Genomic DNA, 17,273 nt, shown 5'->3' on the forward strand with positions numbered 1-17,273 from the left:
CTTGTTTGGTGAGCAGTCACGCCCAGTCGTTTCTCTGCCAATCGCTGTTCCTGGTTTGCACCAACGTATAAACATACAAAGATACAAATACCGCAACCGCATCAACGGTGCGAATGTGAAAACAAAAAGCTAAAGACGAAAAATACTTGGTACGTGAGTAGATGACATATCATACGCTTTTGATTAAACCACTTCATTCGTCTAAATCTGGAAGATGCAGTTCAGTCATATCATCTTACCTTAACCAAAAGTGCAGGCAGGAATATCATAGCGACTTTCTGTGAGTACATACATATTTAATATCATACTTAGGTATAAGGAGTAGGTCCATAATTATATATTATGAATGTATGTATCTCTATTATGTATGCATAATTTTAATAAAAATTATGTGTGAGGAATATTTATCAATAATCAAAATGCTTGCATTTCAGCCTCAACTGAATACATACAGTCAGATATGAACCGATTCAACAATGCACCTTCAAAATACAGTCACAAAATTAGCCAAGACAATCCAAGATTTGAGAAGACGTTTTCTGAGTTGGAACAATATGGGTGTGTATAGTATAAATTAATTGTATTGTAGTCTTTGCTGGGTAGGGTATGGGAATAATTCGGTTTTTTGCGTAGACGGTTTTTTGCAGTTTGTACATATTTTGCAGTTTCTCCCGGGCTTTTGCGAACAAATTTTGCAGCCATTGAATTTTGCCTTTCTAGGCTTTCTAGCTCTCTTGCCAACCTTTATAAGACAAAGTTTTAATTGAATTTGTCATAGATATTTTTTATTTACGAAAAAAGCATTTAAATACTTAGCGCTTTTTGAACCACTGATTTTCTGATGTTGAACATTGGTTTTAATGGTCTAATCGGTCTATTTCGAGGGTGTAATAAACCGCAAGAAACTTGTAACAACCCCAAAAACCAATGCACTGCAAGTTTTGAAATTATTTAATAAAAACCTAAGTATAATAATTATAATCCTCTTCATTTCCTATTTCCTTAAAATTTTTATTCGAGTTTGCAATGAGTGAGCTCGTTATTTCTTTCAATCGAAACAATAATGCATTTTCTTGCAGATGTCTCCAGTTTGGTTCATTTAAAATCATGATTGGATCCTTTATTCGACTCAGAGACGTCAAGAGAATTAAAGCACCTGGAGATTTTTCTCTTCCTCCACCAGAATTTGGGCTAGTTTACAGGATCATGAAGAGCCGTAAGTCAAAGTTACCTCCTAATTCTTACAATCCTGAAGTGAACCAAATCTTATGTTTACAGGGCGTGATGGACCTCTGATCCATATTTTTTACTTCAATGCATATTCTGATAAGCTTTCTGAAGTCAGGAAAGTATTCCCAAATAAGGAAGGTGCGAGAAACTTTCCACCTCTTGCAGTACATGATGTGATTCTTGATAGACGACTTCCTGTAAAGTATGGAATCATCAAAAAGGAAAATATTGCTTCAGTGGAGTCGGTATGACATCATTGTTCAACAATGTTTTAGCATCTAAATCATCAATTTTTTAGATGGTGAAGATTCACTACCAAGATGATCCTGATAGCCGCCTGAAAGAGAGCAAAACAAAGTATTGCTATAGATTTGATTTGACTTTCTCCAAAGGATTCACAATACTAGTACCGAGGGTTAAATTGACCAACCTGGAGGCAGACACATACTCGGAGGAAGTGCTTACCATGGAATTGCTTAGAGATCAGGCAAGTAAAATGTTTGATTATAAATTATGAATTAAAACAAATAAAAATGTCAACGTTCTAAATGAGGTTATATTTAATGCTAAACTTATTCTATAATTTGGGTTAGATGGCTCTGATTCATGGACATAAAAATGTTAATCAACATATGTCCGAATCCTCCACTGCTCAGAAAAATGCAACTGACACAAAACCTGTGCCTGATCACCCTGCATTGGACAAACCTAAGAAAGTTAAGTTGCGCAAGCCCAGCAATGATACAGATGGTATGCACTAACTAACCTAGTCGATCGTCAAGTAATAAATAAGTTTCAGACGATTTATTTGATGATGAACCGACTTCTGAGGACAACGCAGCCAAGAAGGTGAAGAAAGTTCCGCTGCGAAAGCTGCGAGAAAGAGAATCTACCAAATCAAAAGTTTTGAGATTTCCAGAAAGAAAGTCGGCAAGATTAGCCAACCTAGAAAAATACCCTGAAAGCGAGGAGGAGGAAGAGGACGACGACACGCCAGAGTTTGGCACATCCAAAAGGGAGTCTCAAAGGGTGAAAAACGCTGCTCTATTGCTGCAAAACACCAAGTCACTGCAAGAAGCAAAGGAGTTTTTTGAGTTTGTCAATGAAGAAGATGAAGACCTGAGAGGTTCCACAAACCAATCTGATAATGACAAAGAATTTGTGCCCAAAAGAAAGCAGTCTAATATAAAGGACTTCCTCAAAAGAGAAAATCTTGACAAGAAATCAAACACTGTGAGTCAGGATACCGATGAAGATGATATCCTTTTCAACACTCCTAAGAAAAACAAGATTGAAAAGCAAGCAAAAATTAATAGACCAGATTCAACCAAGAAATCAAGCAATAGAATGTCAGTTCCCGAAACACAACCCATGATCCAGGAAGAATTGCAAAAAAGTGATGACTCTGATAATGTGCTTTTTAACACTCCAAGGAAGAACCAGTCTGAAAATACTGCCCAGAAGTTTGGAACTGGAAAGGGAAAAGCTGTTCTTGACTATGGAAAGAAGTTAAACAAGACAATACGTGTTATGCATAGTGACAGCAGCTCTGACGTAAATGAGGTGCCAACCAGTGAGAAGAAACGCTTCAGAAGAATATCATGCGACAGTGACGACAAAGTGATTGTGGAACAAGTGGACCAACCATCAAAATCCAAATTGCAATCAGATAAATTTGTTTCCAAGATGGCCAAGATGCCAACCTTGATGAAGAGGAAAGTTAGAGCAGAGTCGTCATCTGAGAGTGAGTCAGGTGACTCACATGAGCAGGAAACCCACAAAAGGAAGCGATTGAAGAACAAAAGGAGACTTGAAATCCACAGAATTTTGTCATCTGATGTGTCGGATTCTGAAGCAAAAATCAATAAGCTAGGACCTCGCCGTCAACCTCTCATGGAATCATCTATTTTATCTTTGAAGCAGACATTGAAGGGCAAGGGAAAAATAGCACCTTCAAAGTCTAGTTGTTCTGCAGAACATGGGAGTGAAAGATCCGAAGCCATGACAGGTAAATTAAAGCATTTTAAAGCCATTCTTGCGTTTTTCAATTCTGCTCTAATCTAAATAATTTACGCCTCTAGTGTATTTTGAAAATTGAGTAAACAACTTTTCAGCAAATGAAGATGCATCCCAGATGAAAACCCATGTCATTGTCCCGATCATCCGACCAGAGGGAGCTCCGATTGGCTCTGCAGTGGTGATAAAAGTGCCAAAATCAATCTCAGATGAGGAATTTAAAACCCCACCTACCAGTCCTCAAATTGAAAATCAGTCTGATGATACACCGGACAAAGGCGATCGTTTAAAAAATTTGTGTGCCCAGCCTTATCAGTCTCTCAAAAATCTATTCGGGAAACAACAAGAAGAATACAACCAAGTCATCAATGTTCCCATGGACTCGTTGGATGGATATTCTCAGTTGCCAGATGCAGAGTTAAATTGCGAAGAAAATGCCGACCTAAACCGCGAAGGAACCCCTGAGAAAACGTCAGAAAACGAAGCCAGTGAGTATGAGTTTACTGAATTAGACCCAGGAAAGCGACTGACCATGCGCGAAAGACTAGCTGAAGAGTATAGAAAAGAGTATGATTTTGACTTATTCTTGAATCATAGTCAAAGATCTGAATTTGATGGAAAAAATTCTGAACAGCATTATATTGATGAACCATATGATGTGCTTCGAGCGGGCTCTGAAGATGAATCTCCTACAAAGCCAGTTGACACGAGAGAAATCCCTTGTGATCAAGAAATCGATACTATCATCCCGATAGTAGAGTCGGTTCACAAGGAACTCCGTATTGAGTTGAGGGACATTGACAACTCTGAGGTGACGGCAAGCGAAGTTGAGGATTCAGATACTGAGACAAGGAACGTTATTCCGATTATACTTAAAGGCAAGAAGCCTCCCCTCAAATCTGACGTTGTTCAAGAGACATCTACACCCTGCTCTCCAACGGCGCCAGGCAAGAAAAGTCGCAAGGAAAAACTGATTCCCAAAGACATTGATGAAATACGAATAAATGGCCGTAAAGTCAAAAAGCTTCTTGTGGCAAGTCCAGCGAAAGATGGCAGTCTCAAAATGAGGATTAGGTCTCCTGTCAAAATCACAATACCATTGTTTCAAGAGAAGCTGAATGAATCTTTGAATTCAAATCTTGCTGAGGAAACAGATTTGTCACTTCGTGGCAAGATTCCACCCGAGTCTCCTGTCAAACCTGAGGATCATAAATCTCCAAAAACACCACGCGCCCGAGGGAGACCTCCAAAAGCTGCGTCAGAAACACCATCTTCCAACAAGCAAAAAGCATCTTGCTCAGCAGGTTCATCCTCTCCATGCCAAGATAATAAGAAAGTAGTCAATCTTGAGGAGCTTTCTGGTCAAAAAATCGTGCCCAAAACTGTGAAGGCATCACCTGTCACGCCTCGAAGGCCAGGAAGACCTCCAAAAGCAGCATCAGCAACTCCATCTCCTATCAAGAAGATCGCTTCGATGAAAATCAGCACAACTGAAAAAGTGTCATCTTCTCGTGTCAAAAAATTGTCGACTTCTGTTGAATCCCCTGAAAAATCTGTGCTGTCTTGTACATCAAAAAGAGGAAGACCTAGGATAAATCCAGAACCATCATCTCCTGTTACACCGCGCCCGCGGGGAAGGCCTCCAAAAACTACACCATCAATCGCCTCTCCATTACCTAAAGAGCGTGATATGTTATTTAATTCACCCTCTCTGAGTAAACAGAGTCCTCAAAAATCTGAGACGCCTACTTCTGGAAGAAGAGGGAGGCCACCTAAAAATTTTCTAACAAAGACACCCAGCAAAGTTTCAAGAAGAATGAGTTTTCAAGTACCATCTCCTGAGAAAACCTCTTTAAATAAAAGAAGACTTTCTGTTGCTGCTCGGATTGAGACAATTTCCCTTGAAAAGTCAAAATCAGGTACATTGAACTACCGTTGGGTTCATGCTCATGCAATAGATTTAGAAGATTCATAATTATTCGAACATCTCATAGTAGAAAAATGCGTTGATCGTTATCGAGAACAATGCTTGGTTTCAATCCACTGATTCTCCATTTATTCGTAACTAATCACATTTTGTGTGGCAGCCACCTCTACCTTATAAGTTTTGTTTTTGTTACAGACGCTGGGAGAACTGTTACAAGGAGTGCCCGCCAGAACAGGTCCCCCCTGCGCTACAAAGACTCCGAGAGCAGTGATGAAGAAGAGAAAGAAGACTCGCCAGTGGTGCAAAAGAAACGAGGCCGGCCAGCATTCAAAACTTCAGTTCAAACCCCAAAGATAGGAAAAGGCAGAGGAAGGCCTCAATCAACCGTAGGCACACCAAAAAGAGGAACTTCAACTCTGAAACGGAGAAAGGTAATTATATTATGAGAAGAAAAGTTGTTTTTAAATTTTTGTTCGGTTTCAAAGCTTGCCACTGAGAAAAGTGATATTGAGGAGCAAAAAATGCCTGGCAGGGAAGACCAAATGGCAAACATCCAGGACTTCATTGAGTCCAGGCTGGAAGATCAAACTGGAGGGTAAGTTAGCAAGTCTTTTCCTCTAAACAATACGCAATTGTCCCTTTTAAACAAAAATAATTTTAGTTGCATGTACATCAGTGGATTGCCAGGAACTGGGAAAACTGCTTCTGTTAACCAGGTTTTGCTGAACTTGCTCAAACAAAGAGAATCAGGAGAAATAGACTTTAAGGCAAGTGATTGCAATCACGTGTAACTGAAGTATTAAGAATTTTGTCTTAACAGTTGCTGCAAGTGAGTGGAATGGAGCTTACTCAGCCTCAACAAATATTTAGTCGCATGGCTGAAATTCTCTTGGAGAGCAAAATGACTCCAGCCATTGCACAATCAAGCCTTGCTAAGTACTTCAGCAATAAAGATAAGAAACGCCTCTCCACAATTCTCGTAGTCGATGAAGTAATTTTGGTTTTTATGGATAGCTGAGAACATGATATTAATTTTTTGCTTTAGCTTGACATGCTTTGCACCAGGAAGCAAGACGTCGTCTACCATTTGTTTGAATGGCCAACTAAAGCCACATCTAAACTGATTGTGCTAACTATTGCCAACACTATGGACCTGCCTGAGAGACTTCTTCAGGGAAAAGTTACCAGCCGAATGGTATGTTTCTAATCAAAAGAATCATAAGCTGTACTGATACATCTTTTTCATGGAAGGGCTTGACAAGACTGACGTTCCGACCTTACACATATGAACAGCTGGAAAAAATCGTTCAGGTCAAGCTGGATGAATCAGGTGATTTTGATAGTGATGCAAGACAGCTAGTTGCCAGGTATGATCTGATTAGTTGAATTGTGACGTCGAAATTGACTCAACCTATTTTTACAGGAAAGTGGCTTCACTGAGTGGTGACGCTCGTAGAGCGCTTGAAATATGCCGTCGAGCTTTGGAGCTGGCTGAGAACACAAGTGTGCAAATGAGCCATGTGATGAAATCCCTCAAGGAAATGCTGGAAACACCCACAGTGGAAACCATTAAGTACGAGAAAAATCAAAATGGTATTTGCTGTTACTGATTTTAAATAATGCTGCCACAGAAACCTTGGCCCCTTGGAGAAGCTATTCTTGAACTGTATGGCAAGTGAGATTCAAAGGACAGGTGTTGAGGAAACTTCACTTGGTGAAGTGATAAAATCTATGAGATCAAATGGACTGTTCCATGGTAGGTTAGAATTTCAAAACGCAATTTAATTTGATAATTTTTCACTCTTAGCTCTTGTTGTCTGTTGTCTTAAATACATTTTTTAATTTAAGTAACTTCTTAAATTTAATGTTTCAGGTGTGACGGATTTCACAGATTCAAAAATATCTGAAATTTGTGCTCGTTTGGCATCTTGTCGTTTGGTTCTTGCGGAGCAAGATAGAGCAGGACTGAGACAAAGGATTTCATTGAATGTCAACCCTGATGACCTGCACTATGCTCTGAAAGTTTCAAATCAAATTTGATCAGTAATAAAATGTGCCTTTTTCTATTTGAATAGCTCTAAATTTGTTTTTCAAAAATCATACTGTTTTAATAAATGTAATTTTGGATAAAACTTTGTATAAAATATTCTTAAAGTGAGATGCTGTGTATGTCATTTAAATTTGATTATAATAATAGAAAATTAAATAAGCACGCTATTTATAAATTATTTTTTGCGTTGTCTACCTTAGATTTTAAACCTATGCAATATAAAATTAAAACGCATTTTTTGTATGGCAGCAATGGTATTGCTGGGCATTGCATAACAACAAACCACACCACCAGTTCTTGAACTATCCGTCTCGTGTGCGCCATACGCTTCAAATAACTCTTCCGCGCAAAAAATAGATCCGAACATAATTTTTCCCTCACGGTGAGAGGATTGTATGGTGTCCATTGAAAAAGTAACGCAGCAGCAGTATCAGAAATTTAAATCAACTTGGATGAAATCATCTCAGATTGAAGCCAAAACAAATTCATTAAATTTAGACTACGCGGGGCCGGTAAAATTATTTACCGGCGGAGGAATATAACAACTCAGTTTCCGTTTCCTGGTAGTTGCCTGCCTGCTCGCGCCACAGCCGGCTGTCGTTGAAAATCGACTGTTAAATTTCGCCACGCCAGTTGAATGAATAACCTCATCATGTCAGCCGAAACTTCACTTCAGTTAATTAACATCTTAGAGAAGACGATTTCACCAGGTTAGTACCAATTACCGTCAAATAGCATCGATACGCAACCAACTTTGTTTGACATCGAGACCATGCTCTAGACTTTCCTCGTTACAACGATAATTTAATCTGCTTCAAATATCCTTCGTTTGTCCTTAGTATATGTCATATTTTTTGCCAATTTTCTCAAAATTTTAATCATACGACTTGAAAGAACCTGTCACGCACGTTTCTTTCTCTCTGATGAGGCTGGTGTTTTTGGTTCCGTGAGCACTGTCGGCCATGGATCAATGGGGCAACATGGCTTCCGAGCTCTCTGATCTCGGCATATTTTTCCCACTAACAATGCAGAACTGCTTATCATATCGGCTGCTATTAGACTTCCTCACAATTAATCTGCTCCTAAATGTTTGCAAATATTTATTTTTTTTAAATACATATATAAATCCTCTCGCACGACAAGTAGATTGATACAGCGTGGGCGCAATTAAAATTTCGCGGTTTTGTTTACTGACCCAATTTCCAATTGTTTCAACTGGCCGCCAAAATAAACTTTTGTTGTAATGCAATTATTAGTGCCTGAACTGTACCAATTTTTCTCCTCTTTCCAGACAAAAATGAACTCGAAGCTGCTCAGACATACCTCGAACAGGCAGCACTTACAAACTTTGTAAGACTAAATTTAATTTGATAACACAAAATAATTGCAGTTCTGGTAATGATTTTCAGCCTGAGTTTTGCAAAGGACTCTCTGAAATATTGGGTCATGGAGGGAACTCAGCAGTTGTGCGGATGGCAGCTGGCCTGCAATTTAAGAACAGCCTCACTTCCAAGGATCCTAATATTGCTATTCAATACCAACACAGGTGGCTAGCTCTGCCAGAACAAACTAGAGCGTACATTAAACAGAATGTAAGCTTTTACTCTCATGCAATCCACTTGGTTTGTTTAAATTTTTGCTTTTGGCCAGATCTTGGGTGCTTTGGGAACAGAAAATAACAGGCCGAGCACTGCTGCCCAGTGTGTGGCGTATGTGGCTGTAGCAGAGTTACCAGTCAAGCAATGGCCAGAACTGATTGAATGCCTCGCTTCAAACGTCGTCAATACCTCCAGCACTGAAATGACCAAGGAAGCCACCTTGGAGACTATTGGCTACATCTGTCAAGAAATTGTAACTATTGCATTTTGGTTCGTTTAATTGAAGATAATGTTTTTTAACGAATTGCAGCAAGACCAGGAGGTTCTGCAGCTGCAGGCAAACCAAATTTTAACAGCGATTATACACGGAATGAGATCAAATGAGCCCAGCAATCATGTCAGGCTCGCAGCAACAAACGCTTTACAAAATTCATTGGAGTTTACCAGAGCCAACTTTGAAACAGACGTGAGTTTCCTGAAGCAATAATTTGTGCTAAATAATGTTGTGTGGTTGCATTTTTGCAGACTGAGCGTAATTTTATAATGGAAGTAGTTTGCGAGGCAACACAAAGCACAGACACAGCGGTCAAGGTATCTGCCCTGCAGTGCTTGGTGAAGATCATGTCCCTGTATTACCAACACATGGAGTCTTACATGGGCCAAGCGCTCTTCCCCATAACTCTTGACGCCATGAAATCTGAAACAGACGAGGTTGCCCTCCAGGGCATCGAGTTTTGGTCAAACGTCAGTGACGAGGAAATGGATTTGAGCATTGAAGCTACGGAGGCTTCTGAAGCAGGCCGCGTCCCCTCTAGATGTTCGCGTTTCTACGCGAAGGGCGCTTTGCAGTTTCTGGTGCCTGTCCTTCAGCAAAAGTTGACAAAGCAAGAGGAGAATGACGATGAAGACGACTGGAATCCTAGCAAGGCGGCAGGGGTGTGTCTCATGCTGCTTGCTACCTGCTGCGAGGACGACATTATTCCTCACGTGCTCCCGTTCGTCAAGGACAACATCAAGTCTCCAAACTGGAGGTGCAGGGACGCTGCTCTCATGGCCTTTGGTAAGAGCTGAAGTCACCCTTAAGCATTGTCCATAAGATGTCATAATATTTTTTCAGGTTCCATTTTGGGAGGGCTTGAGCCTACCACCTTGAAGCCTCTAGTGGACCAAGCCATGCCCACTTTAATTGAGCTTATGTACGACCAGAGTGTCCAAGTTAGAGACACTTGCGCATGGACCTTTGGCCGCATCTGTGAAATCGTTCCTGAAGCAGCCATCAACGAGCAATATCTAAAGTCGCTTCTTGAGGCACTGGTTAACGGTTTGAAAGCGGAACCCAGAGTTGCCAACAATGTTTGCTGGGCGTTCACTGGCTTAGCTGAGGCGGCATATGAGGCAGCCGAAAATGCCATGAACGCTGGCAAGGATGACGATGGGGCGCAGCCCGAAACTTATTGCCTCTCCCAATACTTTGAGTTCATCGTCCAGAGACTTCTTGAAACTACTGACCGACCTGATGGGGCTCAGGTAAACATTTGTTTTGGTGGTTTAATAAATTTTTTAACTTTTACCATAATCTGTTTGCAATATTGATTTTTCACCAAATTGAACAAAATCTTTTTGTTTGTACTTGCAGGCAAATCTTAGGAGCAGCGCTTATGAAGCACTTATGGAATTAGTGAAAAATTCACCACGCGACTGCTATGTAGCTGTTCAAAAAACGACCATGGTCATCCTGGAGAGGCTGCAACATGTATTGCAAATGGAATCGCACATTCAGTCGCACTCAGACCGCGCTCAATACAACGACCTCCAGTCGCTTTTGTGCGGCACCTTGCAGAGCGTGCTGCGCAAGGTCAGCACTGAAGATGCACCCAAGATATCGGACACCATCATGACTGCATTGCTGCAAATGTTCAATTCAAACTCGTGCAAGGCTGGAGGAGTGCAGGAAGATGCTCTTATGGCTGTTTCCACTCTAGTCGAAATTCTAGGGGAAGGGTTCCTCAAGTATATGGAGGCCTTCAAGCCTTTCTTGCACCTTGGTCTGAAAAACCGCGCTGAGTACCAGGTGTGTGGTGCTGCTGTCGGCCTTACCGGAGATATCGCTCGTGCCTTACGAGCCCGAATCCTGCCATACTGCGACGAGATTATGATGCTGCTTCTAGAGAATTTGGGCGTAAGTATTGTATTTTTTATAATCGTGAAGGTTAAAATTTAAGAAAGGTTGTAGTTTCTATCTAATTTTTATTTAATTTCTCTTTTTAAATATTGTACATAAATTAATATAACAAATACACTGAGAAACAAATTAACTCTTTTTTACGACTTGGTTGAAGAAAGAGCCCTCTTTATTACTGGATTCCTCTGTACGATGCCATTGTTTTTATAAGTCGTATTTTATTTGTGTTTCAGGACAACACAGTCCATCGTTCAGTGAAACCGCAGATTCTGTCTGTCTTTGGTGATATAGCTCTTTCGATTGGACATGATTTCGGGAAATATCTCACTGTCGTTCTGCAGACCTTGGCCCAAGCCTCTCAGGTTGATGTAGATAGAGTAAGTCTTTTGCCTTGGAAAGATTGTCGCGATTTACTCATTCATGTGCAGTCTGATTTTGACATGTTGGATTACCTGAATGAGCTTCGAGAGGGAATCCTTGAGGCCTACACAGGAATTATCCAAGGATTGAAAGACGAAGATGGCAACAATGAAGCGGGCAAGACATGTCTTTTAGCGCTTGAGTCTCATCTGCCTTCAATTATCCATTTCGTCTCAACGTGCTCACAAGATCCAGACCACTCGGACTCCATCATTCACAACTGTGCTGGATTAGTAGGGTAATTAAACATTCTTATTTACCGTCACAACTTAACTCTTTGGATGAGGCCTCTATCCATTTTAATTGTTCTCAATAAATCTCATTTCATTGTTCACTTGGATCTCTCTGCAGGGACCTTTGCCTGACGTACGGAGCAAAAGTATTGCCTCTGGTTGACGCGGAAGCTGTCAACGAAATGCTCACCGAAGGGCGTCGTTCGCGAGTGACAAAAACCAAGAACATTGCCAACTGGGCCACAAGAGAGGTGCGCAAACTGCGCAACCACGCAACAAGTTGGTAAGTAGGGAGAGGAGAGAGGAGGCGTGTGATGCGCGAATGCAACAAACCAGTCTAGTCTGTGATGCCATGTGCCATTTCTACTGAACGAACAGAGATCTCCTTGATTTTGATTGACTTGAGAGCATAACTGTGGGATATGTGCCTTTTCTGTCTTTTTCTCTTTCAAAACTACTACGTCTTTTCATTTTCAAAAGTTTCATTATCGGACTTTGATTTGGTTCATTATCTATACACTTTTTATGTTTGCTGCTCATGTTGAGTATGAGACTGATTGCCGAGTCTGTTTGTTGGAGTGAGTCTATTTTAAAGTTGGTAACCCCCTAAAGTGGCCGGTTTGCTTGTGTTCAGAGGCTTTCTAAAGTGCTAATGGGTGATTAAATTTTTGCTGCTGAACCTGCCACTTGTCTCAAAAGAGTTTCTGTGATTTTTAATTAATTCAAAGTGTGGGCTACAAGCACAAACAAATGCCTGCTGGACTGACACTCTAAAATAAATAGCATTTTTAAATGATTTTGCTCAGCCGCTTTTAAATGGCTGGTCCCAATTTTCCATTAAAAAGACAACGTCCCCGTCCTTATTGGATCTAATATAAATATTTTATTTTCCTTTGCCAGAAGGAGGAATTAAACTCGCAAGTCCCTGGTGCTATAAAGCAAGCGAAAAATGTGAAGATGCACGAGCGCTGTCTGTGTGTGATTGCAGATTATCTGAAGGCCCTGGAGGAAACGTGTAGGGGGTGCTATAAGAGAGTGTCTGCATTCCTATATGAGTGTTCTGAGGCCGAGTTTTTCCTGAAAGTGTTATGCGAGATTTGAAGAGACGACTGCGCGCGCGCCAGGTGTGTGTGAGAATGATTCGCTGAACGGATGCATTTTTCTGTGACCCTAAAGTGAGACTGATTTTGACTGCTTGTCTTTGAGGGTGGCCAGTGCACCCAGGGCGCCCCTTGCAACAATTTGATAATTCATTCCCGATTATTTGTCTCTGTACTCTGGCCCAGGATAGGGTCATGTCGATTTCAATAAAAACCAGTTAATTTAAAGTACATTTTTTTAGTTCTGTGTGTACCCCTATATCAAGTTTTTTCATTACTAAATAAATTTTGTAAAATCCAAGCTTGTACAGTATAGAATATTTTGAAATCAAAATTCTCTCAAAGTTGTAAGTTGTCAACCCTTTGAGCAGTTTATTGTTTAAGGAATACCTCAATTATAGCTAACCTTTCGAGTTTATCTCTATACTGTTTGTGAAATAGATGCATTAAATAACGGTTAATCATCAAAATTTTACGCTGGGATCGAATTCTGATTGACTGAAAATTAATTATAAATGGCTGGCTTAATAGTTATTTTTGGTGCAGCTGACGTTGTGTCAATCACTATGTTGTTAAGAATGAATCTTACCAAGAATTATAGCTAACAAAATCGGCGATTTAAAAGAATGCTTTTCGACTGAATAAAAAATTGGCTTTCCCTTGGTATTATTTGGTATCGATTATCTTGCTTTTAAAAATTGCTGAAGACAGTTTTGAAATGTTTACAAGTTCAACAATTTCATCGTTAACCTTAATTTTATTGTGTTTTTGTTATTCGTAAATATAGCGTTGATCAGATGGTCAGGTCAAGTCGCGCGCGCCCCCCTGATCGCCATGTCCACTTTGTGGGCGTGACATTCAAAAGCAAGTTGAGGTCTGCACGTGGAGCGCATGCGCAGTTCTGCGCAGCATTGACCTCGCGAGCGGAAGATCCACATGTGCTTTCTGACACAAACCGCCGAATTTACCGCCGATTCCGTGGTTTTGTGGGCAAGGGACGTCGGCTGTCCAGCCTATGCTAAGTTGAAGAGCCCGCGCGTCGATTTTTAGGTGAGCCCAGCACAGCGGAGCAGCCCTTTCAGCCAAAAATACGGCGGCTACTGGGGACGTGGCGCCATTTTGACTGATTCGCCACACGCTTTGCCGACTCATTTGTGCCGATTTAGGCCGCCTTGTGAGTCTCGAGTGGTCGGACGACTGAAGAAGAGTCATGTCGTCCAATAACTACAGCAGCGAGGACAACTCGGCGGACAGGAACGTCGAGATATGGAAGATCAAGAAACTGATTAAGAGCCTCGAGATGGCAAGAGGGTAAAGCCCTGTTTATTATTTTCTCCTGGGCTAGGCCAGACTTAATTGCTTTAATCTTGTAGGAACGGCACCAGCATGATCTCGCTCATCATTCCGCCCAGGGACCAGATTTCCCGGGTCAGCAAAATGCTGGCCGACGAGTTTGGTACTGCGTCCAACATCAAGTCGCGTGTCAACCGTTTGTCCGTGCTCGGCGCCATCACTTCTGTCCAGCACCGACTCAAGCTCTACACCAAAGGTTGCAAAATATGCTAGCATCGGTCCTTTCTCTAAGCATTTCTTTCACAGTGCCACCGAACGGGCTTGTTATCTATTGCGGCACCATCGTCACAGAAGAGGGAAAAGAGAAGAAGGTCAACATTGACTTCGAGCCTTTTAAACCTATCAACACCTCCCTCTACTTGTGCGATAACAAGGTACAAAATTTCTCCAAAACCTAGAGATTTTGTTTCTGATTTTGAATACTTGCAGTTCCACACGGAAGCACTGACTGCCCTTTTGGCGGATGATAATAAGTTTGGGTTCATTGTCATGGACGGAAACGGCGCCCTTTTCGGCACCCTCCAGGGCAACACACGCGAAGTCCTCCACAAGTTTACCGTCGACTTGCCTAAGAAGCACGGTAAGAAATGCTGCCTCTGTCCACTCTTGGATGGTTAATTTTACTTAATGATGCTTCATAGGAAGAGGAGGTCAGTCTGCCCTTCGTTTTGCGCGTTTGAGAATGGAAAAAAGACACAACTACGTGCGGAAAGTTGCTGAAGTTGCGGTGACGCTTTTCCTGCCTGGTGACAAACCGAACATTGCTGGCCTCATTTTAGCGGGTAGTGCAGACTTCAAAACTGAGCTTAGCCAATCAGACATGTTTGACACCGTGAGTTACTCCCTTTCTCTAATGATTGAATGTGATCAACATTGAAAGCTTCTGTTAACAGAGATTGCAAGGCAAGGTTATCAAACTGGTGGACGTATCTTACGGAGGCGAAAACGGTTTCAACCAAGCCATCGAACTTGCGGCAGAATCTCTGCACAATGTCAAATTTATCCAAGAGAAGAAACTGATTGGTGAGTTGTAGCAAAATATTTTATTACTTGAGATGGTTAATCTCTTGTTGTGCAGGTCGGTACTTTGATGAAATTAGCCAAGACACCGGTAAATACTGTTTCGGAGTTGAAGACACCCTGCGAGCTCTCGAGCTGGGCAGCGTAGAGATTCTTATTTGCTGGGAGAACTTAGACATTCAACGCTATGTGCTCAAAAATCATACGTCCTCTGAAGAGAAGATTCTGCACCTGACACCTGAGCAGGAGAAGGACAAGTCTCACTTCACTGACAAGGAGGTGAGGACCAGAAAAACAATTAACTTGAAAGCTTGCTAATGACCAATTTTACAGACTGGTGTGGAGCTGGAACTGGTTGAGTGCCAACCTCTGCTTGAGTGGCTTGCCAACAACTACAAGAGTTTTGGTGCCACCCTCGAAATTATCACTGACAAGTCGCAAGAAGGCTCTCAGTTTGTCAGAGGATTTGGTGGCATTGGAGGTAATATTATTTTTTTAATTAAAGAAATGTTACCATGCCATCCAGGGGATTTAAAATTGAGTGGCATCCAATTGTCTTGGCCGTTATTAACTTGCAGAACTGCAAATTATTGTTATAATATTGACGGTCCTACTCTGATAGGATTTAAAAATTAATTGAGAGCAATCATGCGGGGTTGTCGCAGGAATTCTTCGCTACAAAGTTGACTTCCAGTCACTTCAGGCCGATGAGCCGTTGGATGATGTCGATCTTGACGAGTATTAACCTGCTTGAACATGGCCAGGTACCGCCTTGGCACGAGTGTTCGACCGTTCAGCATGGACCATTTTACTCGTTAATTTTTAGAGTTTTTGATATTAATAATTTAGCCCAGCTTTATTATTTTGCACGGTTGATTTTCATTAATTTTATTTAATTGTGCTCAGTGTGCTCACCTGTTTTTATTTTTCAATAGCAAACACCTATATTTTCATATTAAATGTATGTCGGAGTTCTCACTGTCGTAGACTAACTGTTATCAAGAGAGGATTCCAGTTTCTTTGCCCAGCATTTTAATTTTGTTGAAATAACACCCTCCTTATTATTTGCCCTAACTCTTCTAATTCGCTCTCTGGTATCAGGTTTGCTCCGCTACAAGGTGGACTTCCAGTGTATGCAGCTGGACGATATGGACGAAGACCTCTACGACCTGGAAGACTACTGAACTAAGAAACCAAGACCGTTGTCTGCGGACTCAAAGTGATATCGATTTCAGAATAAGTTCGTTGAGTTGCCTTCATACGGTCAAATTCAACAGCACACACACACCAACCAACTACCCACTTTTCTCCTTTGAATGTGCGTCAGTGCTTGCTTTTGAACCAAATTGGTTACTTCTGGTTTTTTACATAGACACTACCAATTTGTATTTCTGAAAATGAAAGCCATTTTGTTGTGCGCGATTGAGAAATAGATTTTACAAGAGCACTGCAGCCTGGTTGACCACAGCCTCTAAAAGCATGTTATAAGAACGTTGATTGTAACTATTATTCCTATTATAATTTTGTGCAGTTCATCATCAAAAGTCTTAAAGGAGTATTTGCAATTGTATATCAAATAAAAAATGGGATATTCAGAAACCGGCGTTTCAATCCCTTCTAAAACCCTATTTAAGTAGAATTAATTCAATTCTAACATCCCTGAGGTTAAAAGCTGGCATTAGGCGAGCTGTCGGCCTCGTCGCTGGTTTTCCCACACTGACTCGTCATTATGGTTTGTTCTTAGTTTTTGTGGTAGCGTCAAAAAGGAAGCACATGATAGGCCGGAAATGGGAAATCGCAGCTAGGGTCAAAGCCTTTAAAATTGCAAACCCAGGGGAGTCAGTCATTTTTCATTTTAGATACCTTAACCATAAGACCGGGACAGGAAGTTACTTAAAACGGTATCTTTAAACACATAATGAAGTAGAAATATTGAATGAAAATTTACAAAATCTGATTTTAACTTATTTTCCTTGCTAGTTTATGAGTTAAGACCACACACCGTATGCAAGCTAGCTGTGTAGGAAATTTCAGTGGAAACTTGGAAAAAAGCTCGCTTTATACAAAGTATAAGCTGCATTTTAAGCTACACTAGCGAAACAAAGACACGTTCTTGATTGCGCAACTGCTTTCATTGGCATCTA

The 17,273-nt window shown here is 41.0% G+C and overlaps 4 protein-coding genes across 7 annotated transcripts in view; 3 read left to right on the top strand and 1 right to left on the bottom strand.

Moving 5' to 3' along the window:
• LOC135939071 (charged multivesicular body protein 7) overlaps positions 1-17,273 on the bottom strand; it is a 71,356-nt gene that overhangs the window by 47,722 nt on the left and 6,361 nt on the right. The gene's annotated exons all lie outside the window — the stretch shown is intronic.
• On the top strand, positions 77-7,401 carry Orc1 (origin recognition complex subunit 1). Its single transcript, XM_065486664.1, has 17 exons — positions 77-280; positions 435-558; positions 1,080-1,216; positions 1,279-1,475; positions 1,529-1,717; positions 1,824-1,980; positions 2,030-3,238; positions 3,345-3,734; positions 5,369-5,604; positions 5,659-5,768; positions 5,835-5,940; positions 5,994-6,164; positions 6,219-6,368; positions 6,425-6,540; positions 6,597-6,746; positions 6,805-6,929; positions 7,047-7,401. The coding sequence occupies exons 2-17, from the start codon at positions 461-463 to the stop codon at positions 7,211-7,213; spliced, it is 3,708 nt and encodes a 1,235-aa protein (XP_065342736.1). The 5' UTR covers positions 77-280; positions 435-460; the 3' UTR covers positions 7,214-7,401.
• Positions 7,776-14,031, top strand: Fs(2)Ket (Importin subunit beta Fs(2)Ket). Of its 3 annotated transcripts, none has more exons than XM_065486665.1 (12): positions 7,776-7,933; positions 8,515-8,573; positions 8,633-8,815; positions 8,874-9,074; positions 9,132-9,287; positions 9,347-9,881; positions 9,939-10,348; positions 10,458-11,000; positions 11,237-11,380; positions 11,432-11,661; positions 11,775-11,939; positions 13,544-14,031. In XM_065486665.1, exons 1-12 carry the CDS (start codon positions 7,861-7,863, stop codon positions 13,776-13,778), a joined length of 2,934 nt encoding a protein of 977 aa, XP_065342737.1. In that variant the 5' UTR covers positions 7,776-7,860; the 3' UTR covers positions 13,779-14,031. The 3 variants fall into 3 exon arrangements, with proteins under 3 accessions (XP_065342737.1, XP_065342738.1, XP_065342740.1); XM_065486666.1 differs by lacking the exon at positions 13,544-14,031 and adding an exon at positions 12,557-12,984; XM_065486668.1 differs by lacking the exon at positions 13,544-14,031 and adding an exon at positions 12,645-12,984.
• Positions 13,926-16,728, top strand: eRF1 (eukaryotic release factor 1). 2 transcript variants are annotated; one of them, XM_065486670.1, is made up of 10 exons: positions 13,926-14,067; positions 14,130-14,305; positions 14,356-14,483; positions 14,539-14,689; positions 14,751-14,941; positions 15,003-15,132; positions 15,188-15,408; positions 15,463-15,610; positions 15,795-15,893; positions 16,231-16,728. In XM_065486670.1, the coding sequence occupies exons 1-9, from the start codon at positions 13,967-13,969 to the stop codon at positions 15,872-15,874; spliced, it is 1,326 nt and encodes a 441-aa protein (XP_065342742.1). In that variant the 5' UTR covers positions 13,926-13,966; the 3' UTR covers positions 15,875-15,893; positions 16,231-16,728. The 2 variants fall into 2 exon arrangements, with proteins under 2 accessions (XP_065342742.1, XP_065342741.1); XM_065486669.1 differs by lacking the exon at positions 15,795-15,893.

This window comes from Cloeon dipterum, chromosome 3, assembly GCF_949628265.1.
Source record: "Cloeon dipterum chromosome 3, ieCloDipt1.1, whole genome shotgun sequence".
Taxonomy (NCBI): Eukaryota; Metazoa; Arthropoda; class Insecta; order Ephemeroptera; family Baetidae; genus Cloeon; species Cloeon dipterum.